The sequence below is a fragment of the Lutjanus erythropterus genome, chromosome 4 (assembly GCF_056507025.1).
Source record: "Lutjanus erythropterus isolate fLutEry1 chromosome 4, fLutEry1.hap2, whole genome shotgun sequence".
Lineage (NCBI taxonomy): Eukaryota > Metazoa > Chordata > Actinopteri > Lutjaniformes > Lutjanidae > Lutjanus > Lutjanus erythropterus.
The window spans coordinates 45,169,106-45,190,698 of record NC_139320.1 but is presented as its reverse complement, the minus strand read 5'-3'; the positions used below and the strand labels follow the sequence as shown (position 1 = coordinate 45,190,698).

Here is a 21,593-nt window from a genome sequence, read left to right as displayed (position 1 = left end):
ATATTGTCAGAATAGTTTTACAGTAAATGTATTATTACTGTCTCAATAAAGTAATTTTTAGCGGGATTATTTTTCCAGCAGTCACATAATAATCTGGTTTTGCGCATTTTGCATTATTTAAAACACAAACAGTTTCTAATTTTGTTATCAAGAAGGCAGAAGATGAGCTGACTTTTGATTTGATAAATATTTAAATGTTTGAATTAATGGTTCATTTTGTCCAAAAGCTGGACGATTGACACACAGATTAAACTTCCACTGTGTTGTTTTAGATATGCACAAATATTGCAATGCTTTTTAAGAAGGTGATTAAATGAATGAAAGAGAGAGACTGGGTTTGCCTTCTCAAACATCTCCGCCACCAGAGGAAAACTTTGAAAAGAAAATAATACTATTTTGACAGAAAAAAAATGTCCATAAGCAGAGTATAAACAGCTTTGTGACTCACAGACACTTACTCATTTAGAGAACATTCAGCATTAATTTGCACCTTGATGAATGTAAAAAGCCCAAACACTTCAACATGTTTTTTTTTATGTTTTCAACAAGAATTAAGTATTTAGGACTTCAGTGAATTGATTAAATAAAGTAAAAATTTTCAATTAAAAAGTGTCTTAATTTTACTGTGTCATTATTTTACAGTTATTAATTTATAGTATTAAAATGAATACAGTGATGCCTTTTACAGTAATTTGTGTTGTGATAAACAATACAGCATGCTGATTATTACTGGAATAACAATGATATCAAAAGTATGAGGTGTGTGTGTGTGTTGCCATCCTGGGAGGAGAATCTTTAGGAACTGTCGGTGCTTAATTCTTGTTGCACCCGGACCAAATAAAATGACGTACCATGGATCCTAGTGTGGAAAACAACGTGAAGGCCGTCAGGAGGAGCAAAGAGGAGAAGAAAGTTCTTCGAAAACAGATAAAAGCCAGTCACACACTGCTGAAACATGAAGACATCAGAACAACATCGCAGCCCACCAAGGTAAGAGGAAAAAACCCTTCATATAAACCGGAAGTGGCAGCTGTCAGAAGAGAGAGTTAGCCAGCATGTCGCTTCTTCTCCTGCATTTTACGTGTAATTATTGAGATTAATACCTGCAGCATAGCATAAAGTTGATTTTTCACTTTTTGTGATTGCAATATGTGTTTATTAAAAGAAGGCACGCTGGTAGCTTGCAAGTTAGCTGTCTAATTTCCAGATTTCTTCAATATTAGCTTGTAAATCCTGTTTTCAGTCATAAAAAAAGTAAATTAATCGCAATTCACGTTTTGTAGTGGGCTTGTCGTTTTGCTGTCTTACATCTTGGATCAGTTTTGTAGCCTGAAATTGTTGTTTTGTGACAGAATGAGTTTGCCAACACAAGTCTAAATCCGTTTTAAGAGCCAGGTCATATTTGCACAAAGAATCTACTTTGGTCTGTTGTATCCTTTGATATACAGTGTGTGTTTGTATACAAAGACACTTTAAATACATTGAAAACACCACCCTTAATAGCAGAATAAGAAACTACATTTGCAAAGGCATGTGATTATCACAGTGTGATGCCTGTCTAAGAATATCACATATCCCACGTAAATAAATATAAATAAAATACACAAATTGAACAACTTAAGAAAAATGACCAAATACACGTAAAATGTTGGCTATAAAACAACTCGGCTCAACTAAAATTTTAATCAAGGAAATAAATTAGGTGTAAAAAGATATCAAATGAAGAAATCTAATCTGTATAAGAAGTCTCAAAAGAATAAAAGGTTGACAAATGAAAACTGAAAAGGAACTTACCGTGAAGTTTATACGTCTCTCGCACTGTAGACACTCAATATTAGGAAATGATAACCATCAAGTTACAATAAAGTTTATATTGTCTTTGCAACAGTGAAAAATAAAGCTAACATGAAATAAAAGTTTCTTCAGGATCATACTAGAACAAGATACTAAATGTAAGAGAAAAAATGTAAAACATTAAATACAATATCTAAGGTTGGTGTTAGACCTTCAGCCTGTTCCAGAATCTGTTTTAATCCTTTTAGTTGTTTTGTTGTCAGACTGGTCTGTAAAAAAATCAAACTTCCTGTGCAGAGTTTGGTGGTGGCTAACGGCGGCTTGGGGAACGGCGTCAGTCGAGAGGAGCTGTCGTCAGCGCTGAAAGAAATGGGAGAGGTGGAGATGCTGATCATGCCGCCTCACAAACCCTACGCTTTTGTCACATACAGGTACAGTACAGGTGCTTCACGGACAACGCTGTATCCCACCAGGATGTTATTTTCAAACCTTTTTACCGGCAGAATTTCTGTTTTAAAACTCGCACTGTTGTTAATTTCATTCTGTTTCCAGATCTGAAGAGAGCGCACGGAAAGCCCACATCCACCTCAATGGTGAAAAGCTGCAGTGTGGAGAGAACGGCGTCACCCTCTACCTCAGTTATGTCGACTCAGGTACGTCCCTTCGACACCCACAGGCACGAGCATCAATTATTGCGAGAGCTGCTATAGTCTACTGTATATTCTGTTTGTGTGTGTATGCAGTAACTTGTGAAGAAGAGGCGTCTGTTCCTGTACCAGAGGGATTAGTCTTGGTGGAGGATTTTGTTTCTCCAGAGGAGGAGGCTCTGCTGCTCGCTGCCATCGACTGGTCGTCTACTGATGACGTTGTCACTGGTGAGGGGCTGCATAATGTGTTTTGTCACTTTGTCTTTGGTTGAGACACTATGTTCAGTTTCTCATAACATTCACTCATAAACTTGAGTTGCTAACTCCATTCTCTGGTCTTTTAGCTCAAAAGGCTCTGAAGCACAGAAGAGTCAAACATTATGGCTTTGAGTTTCGCTACGACAACAACAACGTGGACAAGGACAAGCCGTTACCAGCTGGTAAAACTGCTCCTTCCTTTGAAATCTAAATAATTATTTACAATCAGGATTTCACAGGTCATATTTTCATTTCAGCAGCAAGTCATCAAACATAACACGTGAGCAGTTAGAATACAGTAAATATACATGTAAACACCAGAAGAGAAAAATAGAAAAATAAACCTGACAATTAACAAAATGAAAATAGTTGAATACACTGTACAGCAAAATCTTTAATGTCCTTAAATATAAAAATACAAGTAGTATAAAAGAAAACTATACAAAAAAATATAAAAAAAATGCAACGAATAAGACAACATTTTATATACAAACAAGTGTTCAGTGAGGTGATGTGGGATCAGAGACCAAATATGCAATTAGCCATGACCATGTTAATGAAAATGCAAACCAGAAACGATGCAGAACAGAGAAATTTGGTTGGACAGAAACTATACAGAACATATAGCAGAGAATTCAGAGTGTTCCCTGTTAGATTAATGAAGGAGTTTATGAGTGTACATGTGTCCAGGTATTCCTCAGGAGTGTCTGCCTGTTCTGGAGCGGTGTGTGAAGAACAAACATATCGACATCATGCCAGACCAGCTGACTGTCAACCAGTATGAGTCTGGACAGGGTGAGTCACTCCAGTCCCGTCTCTAATGATCACATACAGCCTTGGGAAAACCAAGATACTTAAACTTGAATGGGTTTCGTCATCAGCGCCACGTACATGTGACTGACCACATGTAGACAGAATGAAAAAAAATTGATGGTTTCACCTAGATTGATACACTCACGAAAAAATCACAGAAATATCAATGTTTTCACCTAAGAGGGGGTCGGTACCGAATCAATATTGAGTTTAATGTGGTGTAATAAATACAAAAATAAAAATACAGATGTTAAATGAATATGGCGGCAGCTCCAATATATGTGGAGAGGAGGTCAAGAAAAACATTGTGAAACTAAAAGGACTTATTATTATATAAGCTGTGGTTACTAAACCACTTGGTTGAACTTTCAAACGAAGTACACTGTAAGTGGAATTTATTGACTTGCACCACAAGGTGGCGCCAGAACACTTCCAACATACGTCAATGAGGTCTGATAAAGGTCTTTGGTTCCTGCTGGTGTTTTTATTAATAGATTTACAGCACTGGCAAATCAGGAAAGGAAAGCAGTTTGTTATCAATTATGCTTGTTTTATTGAGTTTCACACAAAAAAAAAAGGTTCAGTGAGTCCATCAGAAATCCTTAAAATAAGCTGAAACTAAACATTTATTCATTAAATTCATTAAAAGTGTTTTAATTATGCATGTTTATAATACTTTCAGGTATTCCTCCTCACGTGGACACTCACTCTGCCTTTGAGGACATTATCATGTCGCTGAGCCTGGGGACGCAGGTAAGACGTCGGTCCGTCGTTCTGTGATTCTGCAGATAATGTGGCAAGAGCCACTCCAGAGAAATACTCACCGCAGACCTGTGGGTTGATCATTTATTCAGCCACGCGCTTCATCAGTCATCTTGTGTAGCCGGTATCGACCAGCGGTGCCCACGGTGCATTCATCAATAATTAAAATGGGAGTTGTGTATTTAAAGATTAAAACCTGTTGGTCAAGAGAAAGTTTTCATATTTTGGTGTAAAACAACGATGCAAAGTTAAAAGGGGGATGTAAACATAGTGTTACGAGACACTTCGTCTTTGTGTTTCCTCGCTGTGTCGCCGTTTGATCAATCAGATTAGGCTTCGCTTCACTGACCGGTGTGATTCATGTGTCTCAGGGGACACGACTGTCAGAGATGAGTGTGTCCAACAGTATGTTTGGATTTGGTGTCCTTGTGATTTGCCTGAGAACATTTTGTCACCTTGCTCGCTACATGTCATTCTTTTCCCTGACACTCTTTATGCATTCTGTCATAATCTCCTGCTCACGGCGTCCTTCAATCAGCGCAGTGTGCGGTTAATGACTCTTTTAGTGGTGTCATGGCCTCTCTGGTTTAATGAACTGAAGAGATGCAGGTTTCTCTTCAAACAGCCCGTGTTGCTGCGTCCTTGACTGTTCCAGGTGAGACTAGACGGAGCGTCCTGGTCCTGGGATGCTGGTTTAGTCTCTGCAGGGTGTCCGCTGTAGATGAACGCCCATCTGTCCCTGCTTGTCTGAATAAGCAGGGGCGCTATTAGCAATCAGCTGTCATCTGTCACAGCATCTGTCTCACACACACACACACACACACACACACACACACACACACACACACACACACACACACACACACACACACACACACACAGACGGCATGTGTGCAAATGTAGTGTGTTATTTGTCATAGTGGACACTTTCAGACAAAAAAAACATACATTAGATGTCTTATATTCGATGTGTGGGGAGAAAAACAGAGAAGGAAGTTGTTCTCATACAGAGCATGACATAGGAATGAATTTTCACTTCTGTTCATCCCACTGCCACAAAAATACTTCTGTCCCGTCTCAGTCCCATCAGGTAAAAAAGAAAAAAAAGAAGAAATCCTGTCCCGTCCCAGTCTCACAACAGTGGCTCCTGTTCACAGTCAAGTGCCTGCAAAAACCTGACAAAAATGTTCACATCAATCTCTTGACAATATTTTAGTGTTGTCACGATACCGGAATTTCTCATTTTGATACAGTACCTTAAAAAATATTGATATTTTATTACAATGGGGAAACATTAAGGGCATAACATTTTAGCTTTTTTATTAAAAGATGAATATATCAAGGTTGTAGCATGACAACGCGAAATGTTTTTTTTTCATGTTAGATCATGCCATAATCTCAGAAAGTAAGTAAAGTTAAGAGTGTCAACACGCTGTTAGAGAGAAAAGAGAAGAAAGTGCTGCTGTTACTGATGTATCGATATTGTGTAAATTGAGTATTGAAACCATTTCAACATTTTCAGAATTGACATTTATCAATAAATTGCTATTTTTAACAACAACAATACAATTTTTACAACTCAAAACTCAGAGATCAATAGTTCAAAATGAAATATTTCAGACACCCAAAACAAAATTTTCTGAATATGATGATGTAATGAACTTCTTACACTGTGGTACGAGTAGACTGGTGATACTCAAGCTGCCTCTAGTGGTGCACAGAGGAATCTCCTAATATTTTTACAATGAAATAAATTAAATTAATAACTTATAACATTTCAAATGAATATACTTAAACTATGTGATTGTGTAAATGTGATTTAATGTAAGTTCTGTCCTGTGATATTTTTGTTTCATTATTGGCCTGGTACATAGTCACGTTCATGCAGGTAGTGCATGCATACATACGCCCTCCATGATTAGCTGTGAGCTGAACTGTGTGGCTCTGGCAACAGTACAATAAATAATCTTTGAAGTTAGAAATAAATTAGAGAGAATTCCACCTCCTGTGTGAAGCTGAAGAGAGCAGGCCTATGCTACTGTATTTTATCGTGAGTCATAATGGTGGTAGAAATATTTTGGACAGGTATTTTCTGAGCTGCAAAAAGTCTGAGAAACACTGAGAAGAGAGGCTAATAAATATTATACTACAAAGACTATGAAAGCAGTAATATAAAGAGAGGATTCACCATTATTTTAACTGTAAAAGTTAATAAAATGCCCAAAATATCAAGCATTGATTTATACTCTTATTCACTATGTTTATTTAGTGTATTGTTAAGTTTTGAGTGTAACAATTTAATCCAGCTGTGATTAAATTCAGTATTGATTGTTGCAGAAAAGCTTTACTGCATCATAAAATCTAACTTTCTGCTGCGTTGATTTTAATTCAGCTGGATTCGATTCATTCATTCATGTCAGTGCTTCCAAAAAATAACTAAACTGATGGAGCTGTTGCTGATTAAAACACACACAGACGTCGGGTTTGTAGGGAGAGAGAAAAGAAATCACCGGCTGTCTGTAGGTGTGTGTGCGCGTGTGAGTGAGAATGATGAATAGTCTTGGAGTAAAGTGTCCTGCAGCCGCTAGAGGCACCATCGATTTAGTCACATTCCACCAGTTTCATTGATTGGCTAATACTCCTCAGATGAGAACGGCGCAGTCCTGCCTGTTTTGTGGGTGTGCGTGTGTGTGTGCGTGTGTGTGTGCATGTGTGTGTGAGACATTTCAGTTGTGGTTTCAGGCAAAGATCTGATCATTTGCTGGTGTTGCATGTACTTCACTCTCTCACAATCATACACAAACACTTATCTCTCTCTCTCACACACACACACACGCCTCTACTTCACAAAATCCAATTTTCCTGCTGTCAGAAGTTGGAGAGATGCAGTTTGAAATTGTGTAGATGTAATTTCCCAGCAGAGCTCATGCTGTTATGCGCTGTAAGGAAACATTAGGATCAAACACCAACGCTGGGGTGGAGATGCTTCTGCTGCTTGTTACCGAGAGAAAGAGAGAGAGTGTGTGTCTGTGTGACGTCACTGAAAATTGACAAGTAAAAGGACAGCTGGAAGATGTTTTTTCATTCTGTATTCATTTGTGATGTTCAGGTTGAAATGAACCTTTTTAAAACTGCCTGACAGAAATGTTCAAATTCAGCAGCCACTCAATGCTATATTGTTATTTCGTGCCTGAAATCTATCAGCCACTTTCATATCTTACGAGCATTTGGCTGTAGATTGGTGTTAATTTCCCACTCTGGTGATGTTGCTGTAGTGGTGTGATAATAGTTTTTGTAAGATAACATTTGCTGCCAGACAGACAGTTAAACCAACATTTATTGAATCACTAATTCAGAAGTCATATTGCAATTCTGCATGACCAATATTTATGAATACTCAGTTTCATACATAATTACTGTATCACTGAAATGCCTGAGTTTTAGCACCAATACCATAAGATTTTTTCACTCTCTTACTTTGCTAAATGAAACACATTTTTATGAGAAAAGTGTCATTTGTCATAACCTGAACAGCTGTACAACAACATGGTTGAAAAGGAGCTCATGTTGATGTGTTTTTGAGAAAACTGTGGCAAAGGCTAGAGAACTGTACTGCGCTTAAGTGACAAAATCATGATTTGACAGACAAAGATCGCTGTAGGGATTTAAATTTTATACCAAGATGGAACAAAAAGATAAAAAGACTGTGACAAATGACACGGTTTATTTTGGAACAGGACACAACATTAACACTCAGCTGCAGATTGTTCAGTGTCCCTGTGTGCATTTCTCTGCTCTGGCTCTATTTTTTGATAAAAGGCAAGAATGATGAGGGAAAATAACTTTTCAATGTGACAAGTGAACAGGTACTAACGGGCCAAAGGGGTGAATTTTGATTAAAAAATATTATAGAAAATAGAAGAGGCTCTAAAATCCAATAAAAATAGGTATTCTCTTGTAGTGTAGTTGACTTAATAATGTTGGGTGTCACTGGGTCTTACACTATTGGAAATTATTCTTCATTCAGCTATTTATGTAAAATAAATTAATTACACGTTAGCAGTCAGTGAGACCACTTTAGTGCAGTTTTTCCATCATAATTTTTACTAATATGGGAAAGTCAGCACAAAAGTATTGGTGTACAAAAAAGCCTTTGCCTTTTTGTTTGAATTTTGAACAAAGGTTGCGGTTAATAATACAGAGGTGACCCACATTTGAGTTAGATAGGCAGAGAAAAAAACCCTGAAAACTGAAATAAATCCTGTAATACAGAATTTGTTGAAGTATTTGGTGCATTTTTTTCAGTTTTTACTTGACAATATGGATACACCGATGATGAGTATCACACCTCAATACACTTAGTACCGATCAGTAATAAGAGCATTGAGGTTTGATCCGCAGGATGCAAAAATCTACAACACTGAATCCAAAAAGGTTGCAAACCTCAAGTGATAAAAATGGAATGCAATCGAAAATAGATCAAAAATCAGGGTTCCCCTGGTGTTTTGCATGCCCGGTGGCCCACCAGGCCTAAGTTGACCCCCTACTGAGTCAGAGGACTGGGGAATTTTATTTTCAGGGTATGTATTTTTTAAATATTTTCAAATCTCAAGTCAGCTTTTACTTAAGGGGGGGCCACATGAAATCTGTTATGGCTTCTTTAAATTCTCAGTTACATGATTCCAGCTGTGATCATGTTTTCACAGAACCTACAGAACCCTTCCTCAGTCAACACTGCCACCAGGCTCTCATCAAAAAAAGGCCTTTGGCTGCCAGCTTCAGTCAAAATGTTCTTACCATCAGGCCTAACAACTTTGCTGAGGGGAAACCCAGAGAAAGTATTTGCAAATTATTGCATTGTTGTTGTTTTTACACAGCGTCCTAACTTGAGGGCTGCAATAGGTACTGGTGCAGATACTGACACTTATAAAGCATAATGGGGTATTGACCATAACCTGATCAGTCCACAGTTTTTTGTAAATGTAACTATAAAATTCAGTAATAATAATAATAACAATATGCAGAATCTCTCTGTGGTGAAACACACGAGTGCCACTTCTGTCTGCTGCTTCCGCTTTAAAGAGATTTGAGAGGTCTGTATTTTCTTATTTGTAATGCATGCCTGTTTGTGTGTGTGTTATTACAGACTGTGATGGAGTTTCGTCACCCCGATGGCCGTCTTGCCTCTGTGGTGTTGCCTGGACGGAGCCTCCTGGTGATGAAGGGAGAGAGCAGATACCTCTGGACACACGGGTGAGCTGGACTGTGTCAGAAGGATCAGCCTCCCCCCGCTAGGAGCTGGTTCATCTTGACATGAGCTTTAGGTTGATTGACAGAGGAGTGACAGGTCTTTTCTTCCGTTATTCCATTGTAGTTGGGCACAGATTACTGGCCTTTGTCTGGGCTTCATACTGGATTTTTGTTCAATAGAGTTTGTCCACAATTTAAAGGGACAGTTCACCCCCAAATCAAAAATAGTGCTATTTATCCATCTAGATAGTTTTGGTCTGAGTTGTATTTTTTATTTTTGAACACAAGTTGATGCACAACAACTGTACAGATTGGTTAGTCTTCTTTCTCCCCTCAGGATTACTCCTCGGAAGTTTGACATGGTGCCAGCCCACGACCCACAATCCCCTGCTCATGCCATGCCTGACCATGTGACTCACGGCAATCTCACATTGAGCAAGAGGGGCACCCGCACTTCTTTCACTTTCCGCAAGATCAGACATGAACCCTGCCACTGTGGTGAGAATCTTAACTGTAATACTGTAACGTTAACACAGCTACTCGACAGATGTTAGGCAACATCTGTGCATCTGTGACCCCTGTCTCGCCATTCAGCCCTTTCCTTCTCCTCCCCCTCCCTCGCCAGCCTTCCCCTCTGCCTGTGACAGTCAAGGAGCTCCCTCAGCACCCGCGGCCTCTCCGCCGTCTCCCCCCTCGCTGCCCTGTTGCCATGCCGACGCAGCCCATCTGGAGGAGGAGTATGTGCACCGGGTGTACGATGCCATCGCCTCCCACTTCAGCAGCACTCGCCACTCCCCCTGGCCTCGCGTTTGCCACTTCCTGTCCTCGCTCCCGGCCGGCAGCGTGCTGGCTGATGTGGGCTGTGGAAATGGGAAGTACCTGGGTGTCAACCCAGAGCTGATTGCAGTGAGTATTACCATAATGTGTGTCATTCTGGGATACTTTAGTGATCCCTGTAGGGGCATTTCCTTTTCCATTCCGTTTTTTTTTATTGCTACTGTGTCTCAGATTATCATCACAGTAAAATACCAGAAGTCATTTATGTGCAGAAATATTTCATAACTGCACGGGCTGTTTCACATACAGTCTGCAAATCAGTTGCAACAGAGATTGCAAACAACAAATCTTCCTCTGGGGTGGAACAACTCTGCTGCTGCTTCACAGATGCGAGTAGAAGCTCTGGTCGATTCAGATGGATGAGGTTTCAGAGGCCTTTTTTTGACCAGTGAACCACAAACAACAACAGCTGTACTGTGTTACTTAAACAGGACCACAAGGCTTGATTTTGTTTTAAATCACACCAAAAACAATTAGGTCAACATTATAGGAAATATGGTTACTTATTTTATTTCTGTGAGTGAGATGAGAAGGCTGATGACACTCTTCTGTCCCTTGGTTAAATACAGTGTTGTCGTAGCATAACATGAGAAACAGCTGGTCTGGCTCTGTCTGAAAAATACACCTATCAGCAAAATCTCACAAATCAACTTGATGTATCAAGTTTGTTTGATCCGTACCAAACAACATGAGTATTTAAGTCAGCTTTGGTGTTGGTGTTTTTTTTTTTTTCAGTTTGGAAAGAGTCAGTCTGGCTGTTTTCTCTCTTTTTTTTTTTTCTTAATTTGTTCCAAATGCAGTGCCTTATTTTATTTATAGACATGACATTCCTGTTCGATTTTACTATCTGACTCTAAGAGAAGGCTTCAGCTGCCTTTCCACCACAGGAACTTTCCACAGGGACGTGGTAGTAGCATATGGAGGAGCTCAGTGTGTTTCCACTGCAGGGACTAGGGTTGAAATTCCATGGACATTATTTTACTCCCCACAAAGTCCCTGCGCAGAGAGGGTGTTACTTTCTAAAAAGTATAGGAACTTTGAATCTGCAGCCGTAAACTAGTTTGTTTTTTGTTTATTATGCTTTGACACACAAGTCAAAGCTTTATAGAGAAAAGGCAACAATGTCATGGTGCATTGCATTCTGGGTAGAGATTGCCACATTTTAGGACATACGTTTTTGTTTCCAGTACTTTTGCTTACAGCAACAACAGACATCTGTAAAGTCTAAGGTTCTCTACTGAGAGAAGCAGAACGAGGAAGCCTGCGAGTGCCACTTTAATGAGACAAAGCAAACTAACAGGCTCGATACATGTGTGCAGATGTTGTGGTGTAACCACATAATAAATTAAATGTGTTTTGATTATAACTTACCTGTGTGCAAATGTGAACACACAAAGGTGTCAGGAAATGTTGCTTAAGGTGATGTTCATTTTACAGCTGTTGTCATACCAACTCGGAGTTGAATGGCACTCCTTTAGCGATCTGTTGGCCACACTGGCCGAGTGAACGTTCCTGGAAGCTGATAATACAGCGAGTGCTGTGTTTTTAAGTTGAATAAAATTTGTACACCACTGCAATGTCTTCTCCCACTGCTACTACTCTAGCTTATGTGTCCTAAAATCCTGTAATGTCCTGTGTTGATTACTGATGCACGCGTTGTCCTCTTCTCTATTAAGCATGTATGCCGAGGACGTTACTGCTGTTGGAGTGTCACACAAATAATGATGCCTGTCCATTGGTTTATATGGACTAATTGTTGTTGCATAGTCATATGCAAAAAATGTCAGTGGTCTAATCTGTGCAGGTCTTAATGCTGCAGTGGGAATATAGGCAAAGAAAGAAGTAGTTCCTGGGATTAAAAGTTCCTGGTTCTTTAGGTGGAAACACAGCTTTAAACTGTTTCAAAATTTTCAGCCATTCCTTTAAAATAAAGTTTCTATTGCAAGATATACATTTAAAAAATAAAAAAAGGTTCATCCATGTTCTGCATATAAAGGCATTAATGCTTTTTATCCAGTGTTCCTTACAATAAGATCCACATTAGAAAATGATTTAAATCCACAACCCTTAAAAAAAAGACACTGCAAAGGTCAGAGCCTTGTAGCTCAGCATTCCTGTAAATGTAAAATGAAAAGGAAGCAGCTGTGTCAAGTCCTCAGCACCCAGTTACAGTGTTGTACAAGTCAGATTTCTCTGTTCCAGAGTAAAATGAGGGAGTTCACAAAGGTTTGCATCTTGGCACTTTCCTTGGACAAGAAGCTCCTGTTTTATTATTCACCTCAGAGTCTGATTCTGGCTGGTCATGTGGGTAATAGTTTGGTAATACAGCAAGTCAGTGAAATATCTATAATCAGTCAGTAGCTAGTTTGTTCTAAAGTTATCTCAAGTATAAACATCATGTCTCTTTTAAAATGAGCTAAGTAAACCACAATAATACGTAGAGGGATGATATCAGTGGTGCAGAGGCCCATGTCGCTCTCACTCTGATTTTCTGCTGGTTGTCATTGTTTGCATTAGCTTAGTTTCCATGGCAATATCCTAAATTTTCTGTTTACGTATGCACACTGGGATATTCATGTTTGGGATTTGGAGGTGCGTGTAAGCAGCTTATCCTGACTCAGACCGTAACCGTGATAAATCATTACTGAGAACAGCGTGATCATGTAGGTCACACACACACACACACACACACACACACACACACACACACACACACACACACACACACACACACACACACACACACACACACACCAACCAACAACTTTCTGAGTTGAATCTTGCTGTTGTTCTAACATTTGTCACGTTCTCGCTGCACTTTCTGTTTGCCCTCTCTATATTCATCCTCTTCCTCCTCTCAGTCTCTCTCCCTTTGCAGATTAACACTGTAAACTTCCCAGCTTTAATTGAAATGAAAAGCTTGACGTTTCTGTGTGTTTGCATGCTAGTAACAGATTGAATGTGTGCGTGTTTCTCACTGTCTCTTATCACTTCTGTCTCTTTTCGGAGGACGAGACTTTACTGAATTTGCTCCCTGAGACAGAATGTGTTGAAAATGATCATTACTGTCATCCAGTCCTCTCCCTCCTTTATTTCCTCTCTTCATTTTACATTTATTTCCAACTTACATGCTCTTTACCTTTCAGCATTTGCTTTTTGCATTGCTTTTTCTGTCACTTCTATCCATTTTGCTCATTCTCTGTACTTAAACTATCTCCCCCTGACAATGTGATCTGTGTTTTTCTCACATTTTATTCTCTCTTTATTGTTTTTCTGTTCTGTCGCTGTACTATCTCCCTCATCTCACTGGTTTAAGGAACAATACAAAGTTTTTTCTGCTCTTTTCGATGTGATGTTTGTATTATAGTATTATTAGGGAGGATTAGAAATGAGGAGTGCTTCACTGCATTCGACCTTTGCTCTTGATTTACCTTGTACATGTCCAGACTTCTCTGTACGTGTTCATGTTTAAGAATGATTTTATGTGCATGCATGTCTCCTTTCAGGTTGGTTGTGACCGCAGCAGTGCTCTGATCCAAATCTGTGCAGAGAGGGGTTTCCAGGTGTTCGTATCTGATGCTCTCAGCGTCCCTCTGCGTACAGCCTCCTGTGATGCCTGTATCTCCATAGCTGTCATACACCACTTTTCCACACAGGTATGCAGTGCACACGCAGCAATAACACATAGATTTTTTTTAAAAAATGGCACCTTTTCTGAAAGATGAACCCACACAGAAAAACAAGCACTTCACCTAATTAATCATTAGTCACTTGACCTCATAATAAGACCCCTTTTTACACTGAAGGGGCAGCAGGAATCTCTTAAAGATCTGAGGAACTTTATACAAGTTTCAACTGCTTGAAACTTTTCTCAACTTCTGGCTCCGGGGACACAGATCCAAATTAGGAGGGAATGTCAAAATCCTTCTGCTGTTAAATTGGTACTTCTGACCTATTTGTACTTGTTCAAAGGGGCTATGAGGTGTTGGGGTTGAGTTTACTGATTGGTTCTGGTGACAATGGATGTCTGGAAATTTATAGAACCAATCACAATGTTTGTTCACAACAAATTTCTGAAAACTTCTGCCCAACTTACATACAATTTAATAACAGCAACATGTTATGTTTTCTTGGTTTTTATTATGTTTTTCAAAGTGTACAGAGTTCAGTTTTCATGCTTTCACTGGCAGCTTAAAGAACTATTTTACTTGTTTGGCCACAGACTAAAGAAAGTGATTGACAAATCAGCTGCCAGTTTTCCACCTGGAAGAGACTGTTGATGTTTGCATGAAATCACAGTAATTAATTCTTTTAAATTTTAGTGTCCTTTAAAGAGTTTCATGAAAGACTTTCTTCTTCTTTTTTTCTGGTGTTTCTTTCTTCCTCTGCAGTCTGTTTTCCGACACTGATTCAAACATCTCATTCATAAAACACTTTGCTGTTTTAATTACATGAAAACTGCTGAGCGAGTGTGTGATAGAAATGGTCAAATAAATACCGTGTGGTTGTTTGTGTCGTAGGAGCGTCGTCTGGCAGCGGTGAGGGAACTGGTGAGACTTTTGAAGCCTGGTGGTCGAGCGCTCATCTACGTCTGGGCGTTTGAGCAAGAGTACAACAAGCAGAAGTCCAAGTACCTCAAAGACCAGAACAAAGAACATCCTGAGAACCACAGCTCCACTAGCAACGCATCAGAAGCCAGCCAGGAATCCAGTGTCCATACCAGCACAGATTTAGAAGACAACCACAGGCCTGTAGACAACATGCAAAATGTTAGCGGAGGCACTGATAGTAAACTTAGTGTGCACACCAACCGCACAGCCTTCAACACCCAGGACCTTTTGGTTCCCTGGCACTTGAAAGAGGGGAAGAGACGAGGGGAAGAAGCATCAGGAGAGGGTGTCAAGAAGGATAAAAGGAAAGACAAGTCCAAAAAGACTTCATCAAACTCCTGCTCAGCTGATGGTTTGAGCTCTACGACCACGTCAGACTGTAACTCTGAGTCCAACATGTCTTTTGGATCAGGTCAGGACACCGGTGAGATTACTCAAACCTCCACTTCTACTCCAAAATCGGAGCATGGAGGCAGCCCGGCGCCCGTTTTTCACCGCTATTACCATGTGTTCCAGCAGGGGGAGCTGGAGCAGCTGTGTGATCAGGTGGCTGGAGTCAAAGTGCAGAGCAGCTACCATGACCAGGGGAACTGGTGTGTTATATTAGAGAAGGAGTTGAACTGACACACTTATAATTTATGATAATTTAACTTCAAATAAAGATTTACATGAATGTTAAAGGGATAGTTTGGATTATTTGATTAGGAAGAGTATGAGGTACTTATTGATAGTCAGTGTATTACCTACAGTAGATGGTGGTCAGCATGTTCCCAGTTTGGAGAAGCAGAGAGCACCATCACAGGAGCTAAGTAATGTACACAGGGTCCACAGGAGTAAATGTACGCTATATTTAGAATATTTTCACCACTTAAACTTGCTGTCAGACAGCCTTCTCTGATGGGAGATAGCTGTTGCATAAACCAAATGTTCATCTCTACAAACCAACCAAACGCCATACAAAAATCAGTAATTTTACCTTTCAGAAAAAGAGAGTTGATGTGTCTACCACTGCCTCGATTGGTTAGTTAGTGTGTGTTACTGTGTCTGTGAAGACTCTCAGTCATCCAGGTCATTGAATTTGTAAAATGGTTATCATAGGCAAGTGGACTTGCTTGGGCTCTTGAAGACGTTTCACCTCTCAACAGTTGCAGATCACCAACTCCTGTGTTCTGCAAGTTAAAATTTCTGATTTTGTCTATGGAGTTTGGTTGGCTTGGAGAAAACAATATTTGGCTGATATAATGGTAGTTTCCTACCGGAAAAGGCTGTCAGATGGTCAGTTAAGGCCGACCGGCATTTACTGTAGGTAATTCACTTAGTGTCGATAAGTACCTCATACAACCCCACTTCAAATAATCCAAACTATCCCTTTAATGCAATGTCAACAAAAATGATATTAAAGGATCCTTTTTTTAAACAACTGCTTTGAAATAAAAGTAAGGATTTTACCAAAAGTCTGATTTTGTTGTGCTCTTACTCCTTGTGCCCTTTCTTTCCAATGTACTAAAAGGCTTATAACAGGGTAAAAGTTTAGTACATTTAGGTTTAAAAGCCAACTGTGATTAAATGCCATTTTAGCTGAAAATAAATGTGACTAACTGCAACAAACCTGGCGGTAGTTTTGAGGATGATGTTGGTTATAAACATACTCTGGCTGGTTCTGTGTAACCCAGTGGTTCAAACAAGGCTTTGCAGCCTTCTCCACAGTGCACAGACTGTACAGTACTTCGCCAAGAATATTCTTTATCTCACTTTTTTCCCCTCTTCCCCCGTCTTTGACCTCGGTGTCTGCTCTGGATTCACTGAGCTGTAACTAAGCTGTAAACTGTGTGTGCCCGACCTTTTCAAGTTAAAGGGCCAATGTGCAACATGGCATCTCAGGCTGTGGGGGATTTGTTCACATTCAAAACGTAGAATGTATTTTTTTTTCTTTCTTTCTTTCTTTTTTTTTTTTGACTATTAAAGCTACCGAGCTACAAGCCATGTTATTTGTATGTTGATTAATAAGGTGCAAGTTTTACATTACACACCCCCTCTTAGAATAGGAGGGTGTAGTTTACTGTGTGTACTGAAAAAAGGATAAAGATTTAAAGTTTAAACATATTTACTGAACATTTAGCAGCACCGTTGTCCTGTTTGGTCTTGTCTGGAAAATATAGCCTAAATATGAGATGTCTAATATTTGTCAGATTATGTTACCCTCATCGTAGAAGACAATGCTTTTAGAAACGGCATATCATTTTAAGAAGTACTGTAGCTGAATCAAGAGTTCAGATTCATGATAATTTCCTCTTTTTTTTCTCTTTGGAGCACTTGGAAGTGTCTCTTTACTCTGTACTTAAACTACACCTCAAATACAAAAAAAAAAAAAGAAAAAACAATTTGTCAGCAGAGTTACTCATTAAAATGATAAAAGCCATTTTTGATCACTGGAAAAATTTGAATACATGGCTTTTAATCCAGATCAGCACTTTGTCAGATTCAGCTAAAATCTCCTCACAGCCCGCTAGCTGTCTGTTCTATGTGTGCGCTGAAAATGAAAATGTGTTTTATGTAGCTCTGTAAATCAGGAAACAAAAAGCGGTTCAGGGCCTGGTCACACATGCACAAATTAAAAGGAGTGGCCAGAAATTCACGCCCTTTGTTCATGTCGAGTTTAACTTTGGTGAGTCACAGCCTCAAACATGTTCACCTGGGAAGGCGATGGCCACTTCTCTGCAGTGACTGGGTGTTTAATCTGGAGCACTAAAGGGATTGATGTATTTGTTTCCCTCTTGATTTCAAATGTAAACGATCTCTCTTCAGAACTGCATAGCCCACCTTTAAAATGCAATGTTCAATTAGAATCGAATTGAATCAAAATGACTGTTTTTGTGCTGTTGCTAGTTGATTTTAGTGTTGGATCAACTGATGATCTGTCAATATTATCTTTCACTTTAGATTTAGTATAACGTAGGAACAGTTAAGTATCACTTCAGCGCTCAAATGCATGTTCACACTACATCCTCTTTACAAGATAAGTTTGACCAGACGGCTGTAAAGACAGAATGAGTTGTAGGATAATGCAGTATTGATGGTGGAAGAGTGCAGTGTTGTTTGTTGTGGAGGTTTGTAATTGGTCAGAGGCTCCTGGTAAATTACTCCTATGTCTGCTCCGTCCTCTGGGACCCACAGCGGCAAAGAGACTGTGGTGCCGAGGCGAGAGATGGTTTGGTGGCTTTTATTGACAGTGGTGTATTGATTAGGGTGAAGCAGTCTGCTCTATGTGTGTGTGTGTGTGTATGTGTGTGTGTTGTGCACGTATTGTTGCTGCTGAGCCTGTCACTTGACATTTGGAGTGATAATTAAAATTTAAAGGTTTGTCTCCCCCAGGTATAATCCATTGATTTGACAGGCCATGAGACATTTAAAGTCCTCAGCTCACAGGTGTCAAGAGACATTTATGTAACAGTTCCGTCATTGATGGATCAGTAATTCATGTGATTGTGAAGCACCGAAAAGGAAGCAATCCCACAGAGGATATAACAGCATAAAATAAGCATGGGTTTTATATATAGAGGGGAAATCTTAATAAAAGTTGCAGGATGCAATGATATTTCAGATAACAGGGCGCTTTCAACCATGTGGCGGCTGGAGAATGATCCCTTCCTGTTTCATCATGCACAAAACAAACTTGACTGGCCTGCACAAAGTTCTGACCTCAACTCCATCCAGCAGCTTTAGTATGAACTGTATCATCATGAGTGGAGGCAGCATATTTTAATAGCCATGGTTATGGAATAAGATACTCTGGAACATTGTCATTTTACAATTTCTCCTACTATTAAGCTATTTCTGTCTCTCTGTCTCTGTACACACAAACACACACACACACACACACACACACACATGTATATTATTATATATATATATATACGATTATTAATTTTCTGTTAAATTAACTGACATCTATTTTGATAACTGATTAATTGTTTTGAGTCATTTTTTTAAAGTAAAACAAAAGTCCAGATTCTGAGATTTGAGCTTCTCAAATGTGAATATTTTCTGTTTTCTTTTCTTCCTCATGAAAATAAACTGAATATCTTTGGATTGTGGAGAAAACACATTTGAGGCTGGGATTTTGGAAAGAGCGATAGATTTCTCACCATTTTCTTTTATTTTTTGGACCATACAACTAATCAGTTAATTGAGAAAATAAGTGACAGATAAATCGATAATGAAAATAATCATTAGTTGCAGATCTATCTCCAAGTGCTTAGAAATACAGATTATGTGAACTGCAAATATTCTGAGACTCAACTTGACTTGAGACTTGCTGAGGAGACCTGACCTGTGACACAGCAAATGTAATTGAAAAATGCTGCCTTGAATGTATTTTGTATTGTGGAGCGATACCAGGTTGTCATGAATGATTAATATTGGAACAGAGAGATGCACAACAAGCTGCTGCGATCACCAGAATAAAGAAGACTCTAAATTCAAATGAGAGAACCCTTTCATTAAATTATTAATTCGTCTACATGAATTAGTATATCAACAGTTTTGTTTTTACTCTCTAAATCCATGTAAATATTCTAATTAAGTCACATGTGTAGGCTATAAGTCTTGCTTTTAGTTATTAAAAATGATCTTTTCATTTCTGTAAAATATGCCAGAGGACTACCGGTGTGTTTTCACATGTCTGTTACACTGATTAGACTATCATAAGTAACAGACTGTTGATGTTATTCCACCTGTTAAAAAGCCAGATGATGGAGAGTGGAGCTGTCACTGTGGGAGGAAAAACAAATCTAAAAAAAATGAGTTTCTAAGCTCCTGCTGCTTAGTGACCCTCTTGTCGGCTGAAGAGATGTTTAAAGTGACTGTAACACTCCTGTCACCTGCACATAAGTGATCTTTGTAATATTAAGAACAAATAATCAGAGTTAAAGTCTGATTTTACTCTAAAGGATTCTACACATTTTAATCCTTCTGACATGACACGATCACCCCAACTCTCCTGTCCTGAATTTCACTCATTCTTATCTGCTCATCATTCATGGAGAAAGAAATGAAGTGGCGGGTCACCACTTCACTCCGACAGCACTACTCATTGAAATAACTGCTAACTATGTTGATAATTGGTTTAAGTAATATTTTTTATTTAAAAAGGTCCACATTTTCTGATTTCAGCTTCTTAAATATGAATATTTTCAAGTTTCTCTATGACAGTAAACTGATTTTTTTTTAGTTCTGCACAGAAGAAGACATTTTGGAACATTCTTGGGCTTTTGAAAACAGTGATCAACATTTTTCACCATTTTCTGACATTCTGCCAGATGATAGACCAAACAAACAAAATACATCAAGCAATTAATCAATTAATCAAGAAAACTGAGAGTTTAATTGACAGTGAAAATAATCATTAGTTGCAGCCCTACAAAACCACTCACAAGTATTTATGCAAAGCGTTATGGTTTACAAATAATATCTCGATTTTTGGGGGGTATTCATGATGTATGCTATATATCTTCATATACACTTTTTCTCTAAATTCTTGAACAGTGCAAACGTGATGATCTTATAGAACATAGACATATAGAACATGTATTCCTGTAGACTACCCAACAGTATATAAAGTAGTCAGGGCTATGGGATATGGACAGCAGTGCTTCCACAAAAAATTAACAGGGAGATGATGATCTGGAGCTTCATGGCGCTTTGAGCCTGGAAGATAATGACATAGTGGTTAAAGTAAATTAATAGAACAGTCTGGCAAGTTCAGAAAACTACATCACTTTACTGTAATGCAGCCTTTAAAACCAGGAAAAGACAACACTTATTCCATATCACAATATAAGGATATCCAAAATCTAAGATGATATCATTATATAATAATTAATTGTATAATTGTATAATTGTATAATATTGACATATTACTGTATTTCTTATGTTGTCATACAGGAAAGGCATCCATGGATCCAAGAAGTCCAGACTTTGTTCCCTTGTTGTTCTCTTCTTCAAGGGAGAGTCAGTGTCCGGAAGCCTTGCAAAAAAGGTAACAGGTAACCTTCTCCCTTCATCTTACCTCACCAAATGTTGGTTGTGCATCTTAATTAATATTTCTTGGTCATTATTTGTTTTGCGTAAACGTTCTACAGGAAGAGAAAGAGGCCTGAAGCTCTCAGCGAGTCCGTTCTGGTGGACACATCAAGCTCTCTCGCTGCAGCTCAGGGATCCTCCACTGTGGAGCCACAAGTTGACTCTCAGCCTCCAGACTGCAGAGAGGAGCTTTGTACCAGTAAGTTTAACAGATGCTTGTAAACCCGGGGATCCCCCACACACTCACACACACACACAGACACACATCTATTGCTTACATACTCGCCAGTAATCTGGTTTATCTGTTTTGATAGTAACTTCTCACATATTTAGGAGGCCATTGCATTTTTACATATACTCCTCCTGATCAGTTAAAGCCTCTGGAAGCTCACATCCATGACATCCTGCTAACCATGTAATTTAGGGTCTCAAATACATACTAGTCAGCATCTCAAAAGTATTAGACAAGAAACAAATAAAAACACTAAATAAAAATATTGTAAGAATATAAATTACAACAATACAAAAAACTACAGAATGA

General features: G+C 38.9%; 1 protein-coding gene across 2 annotated transcripts; it reads left to right on the top strand.

Annotated features, from left to right (window-relative positions):
• Positions 1-814: 814 nt before the first annotated feature.
• alkbh8 (alkB homolog 8, tRNA methyltransferase) lies at positions 815-15,674 on the top strand. 2 transcript variants are annotated; one of them, XM_084718116.1, is made up of 12 exons: positions 815-990; positions 2,092-2,225; positions 2,347-2,447; positions 2,538-2,669; positions 2,786-2,881; positions 3,390-3,494; positions 4,195-4,265; positions 9,421-9,527; positions 9,862-10,022; positions 10,150-10,430; positions 13,868-14,017; positions 14,882-15,674. In XM_084718116.1, the coding sequence occupies exons 1-12, from the start codon at positions 853-855 to the stop codon at positions 15,593-15,595; spliced, it is 2,190 nt and encodes a 729-aa protein (XP_084574242.1). In that variant the 5' UTR covers positions 815-852; the 3' UTR covers positions 15,596-15,674. The 2 variants fall into 2 exon arrangements, with proteins under 2 accessions (XP_084574242.1, XP_084574243.1); XM_084718117.1 differs by having other exon boundaries at positions 819-990; positions 2,058-2,225.
• The last annotated feature ends 5,919 nt before the right edge of the window (positions 15,675-21,593 follow it).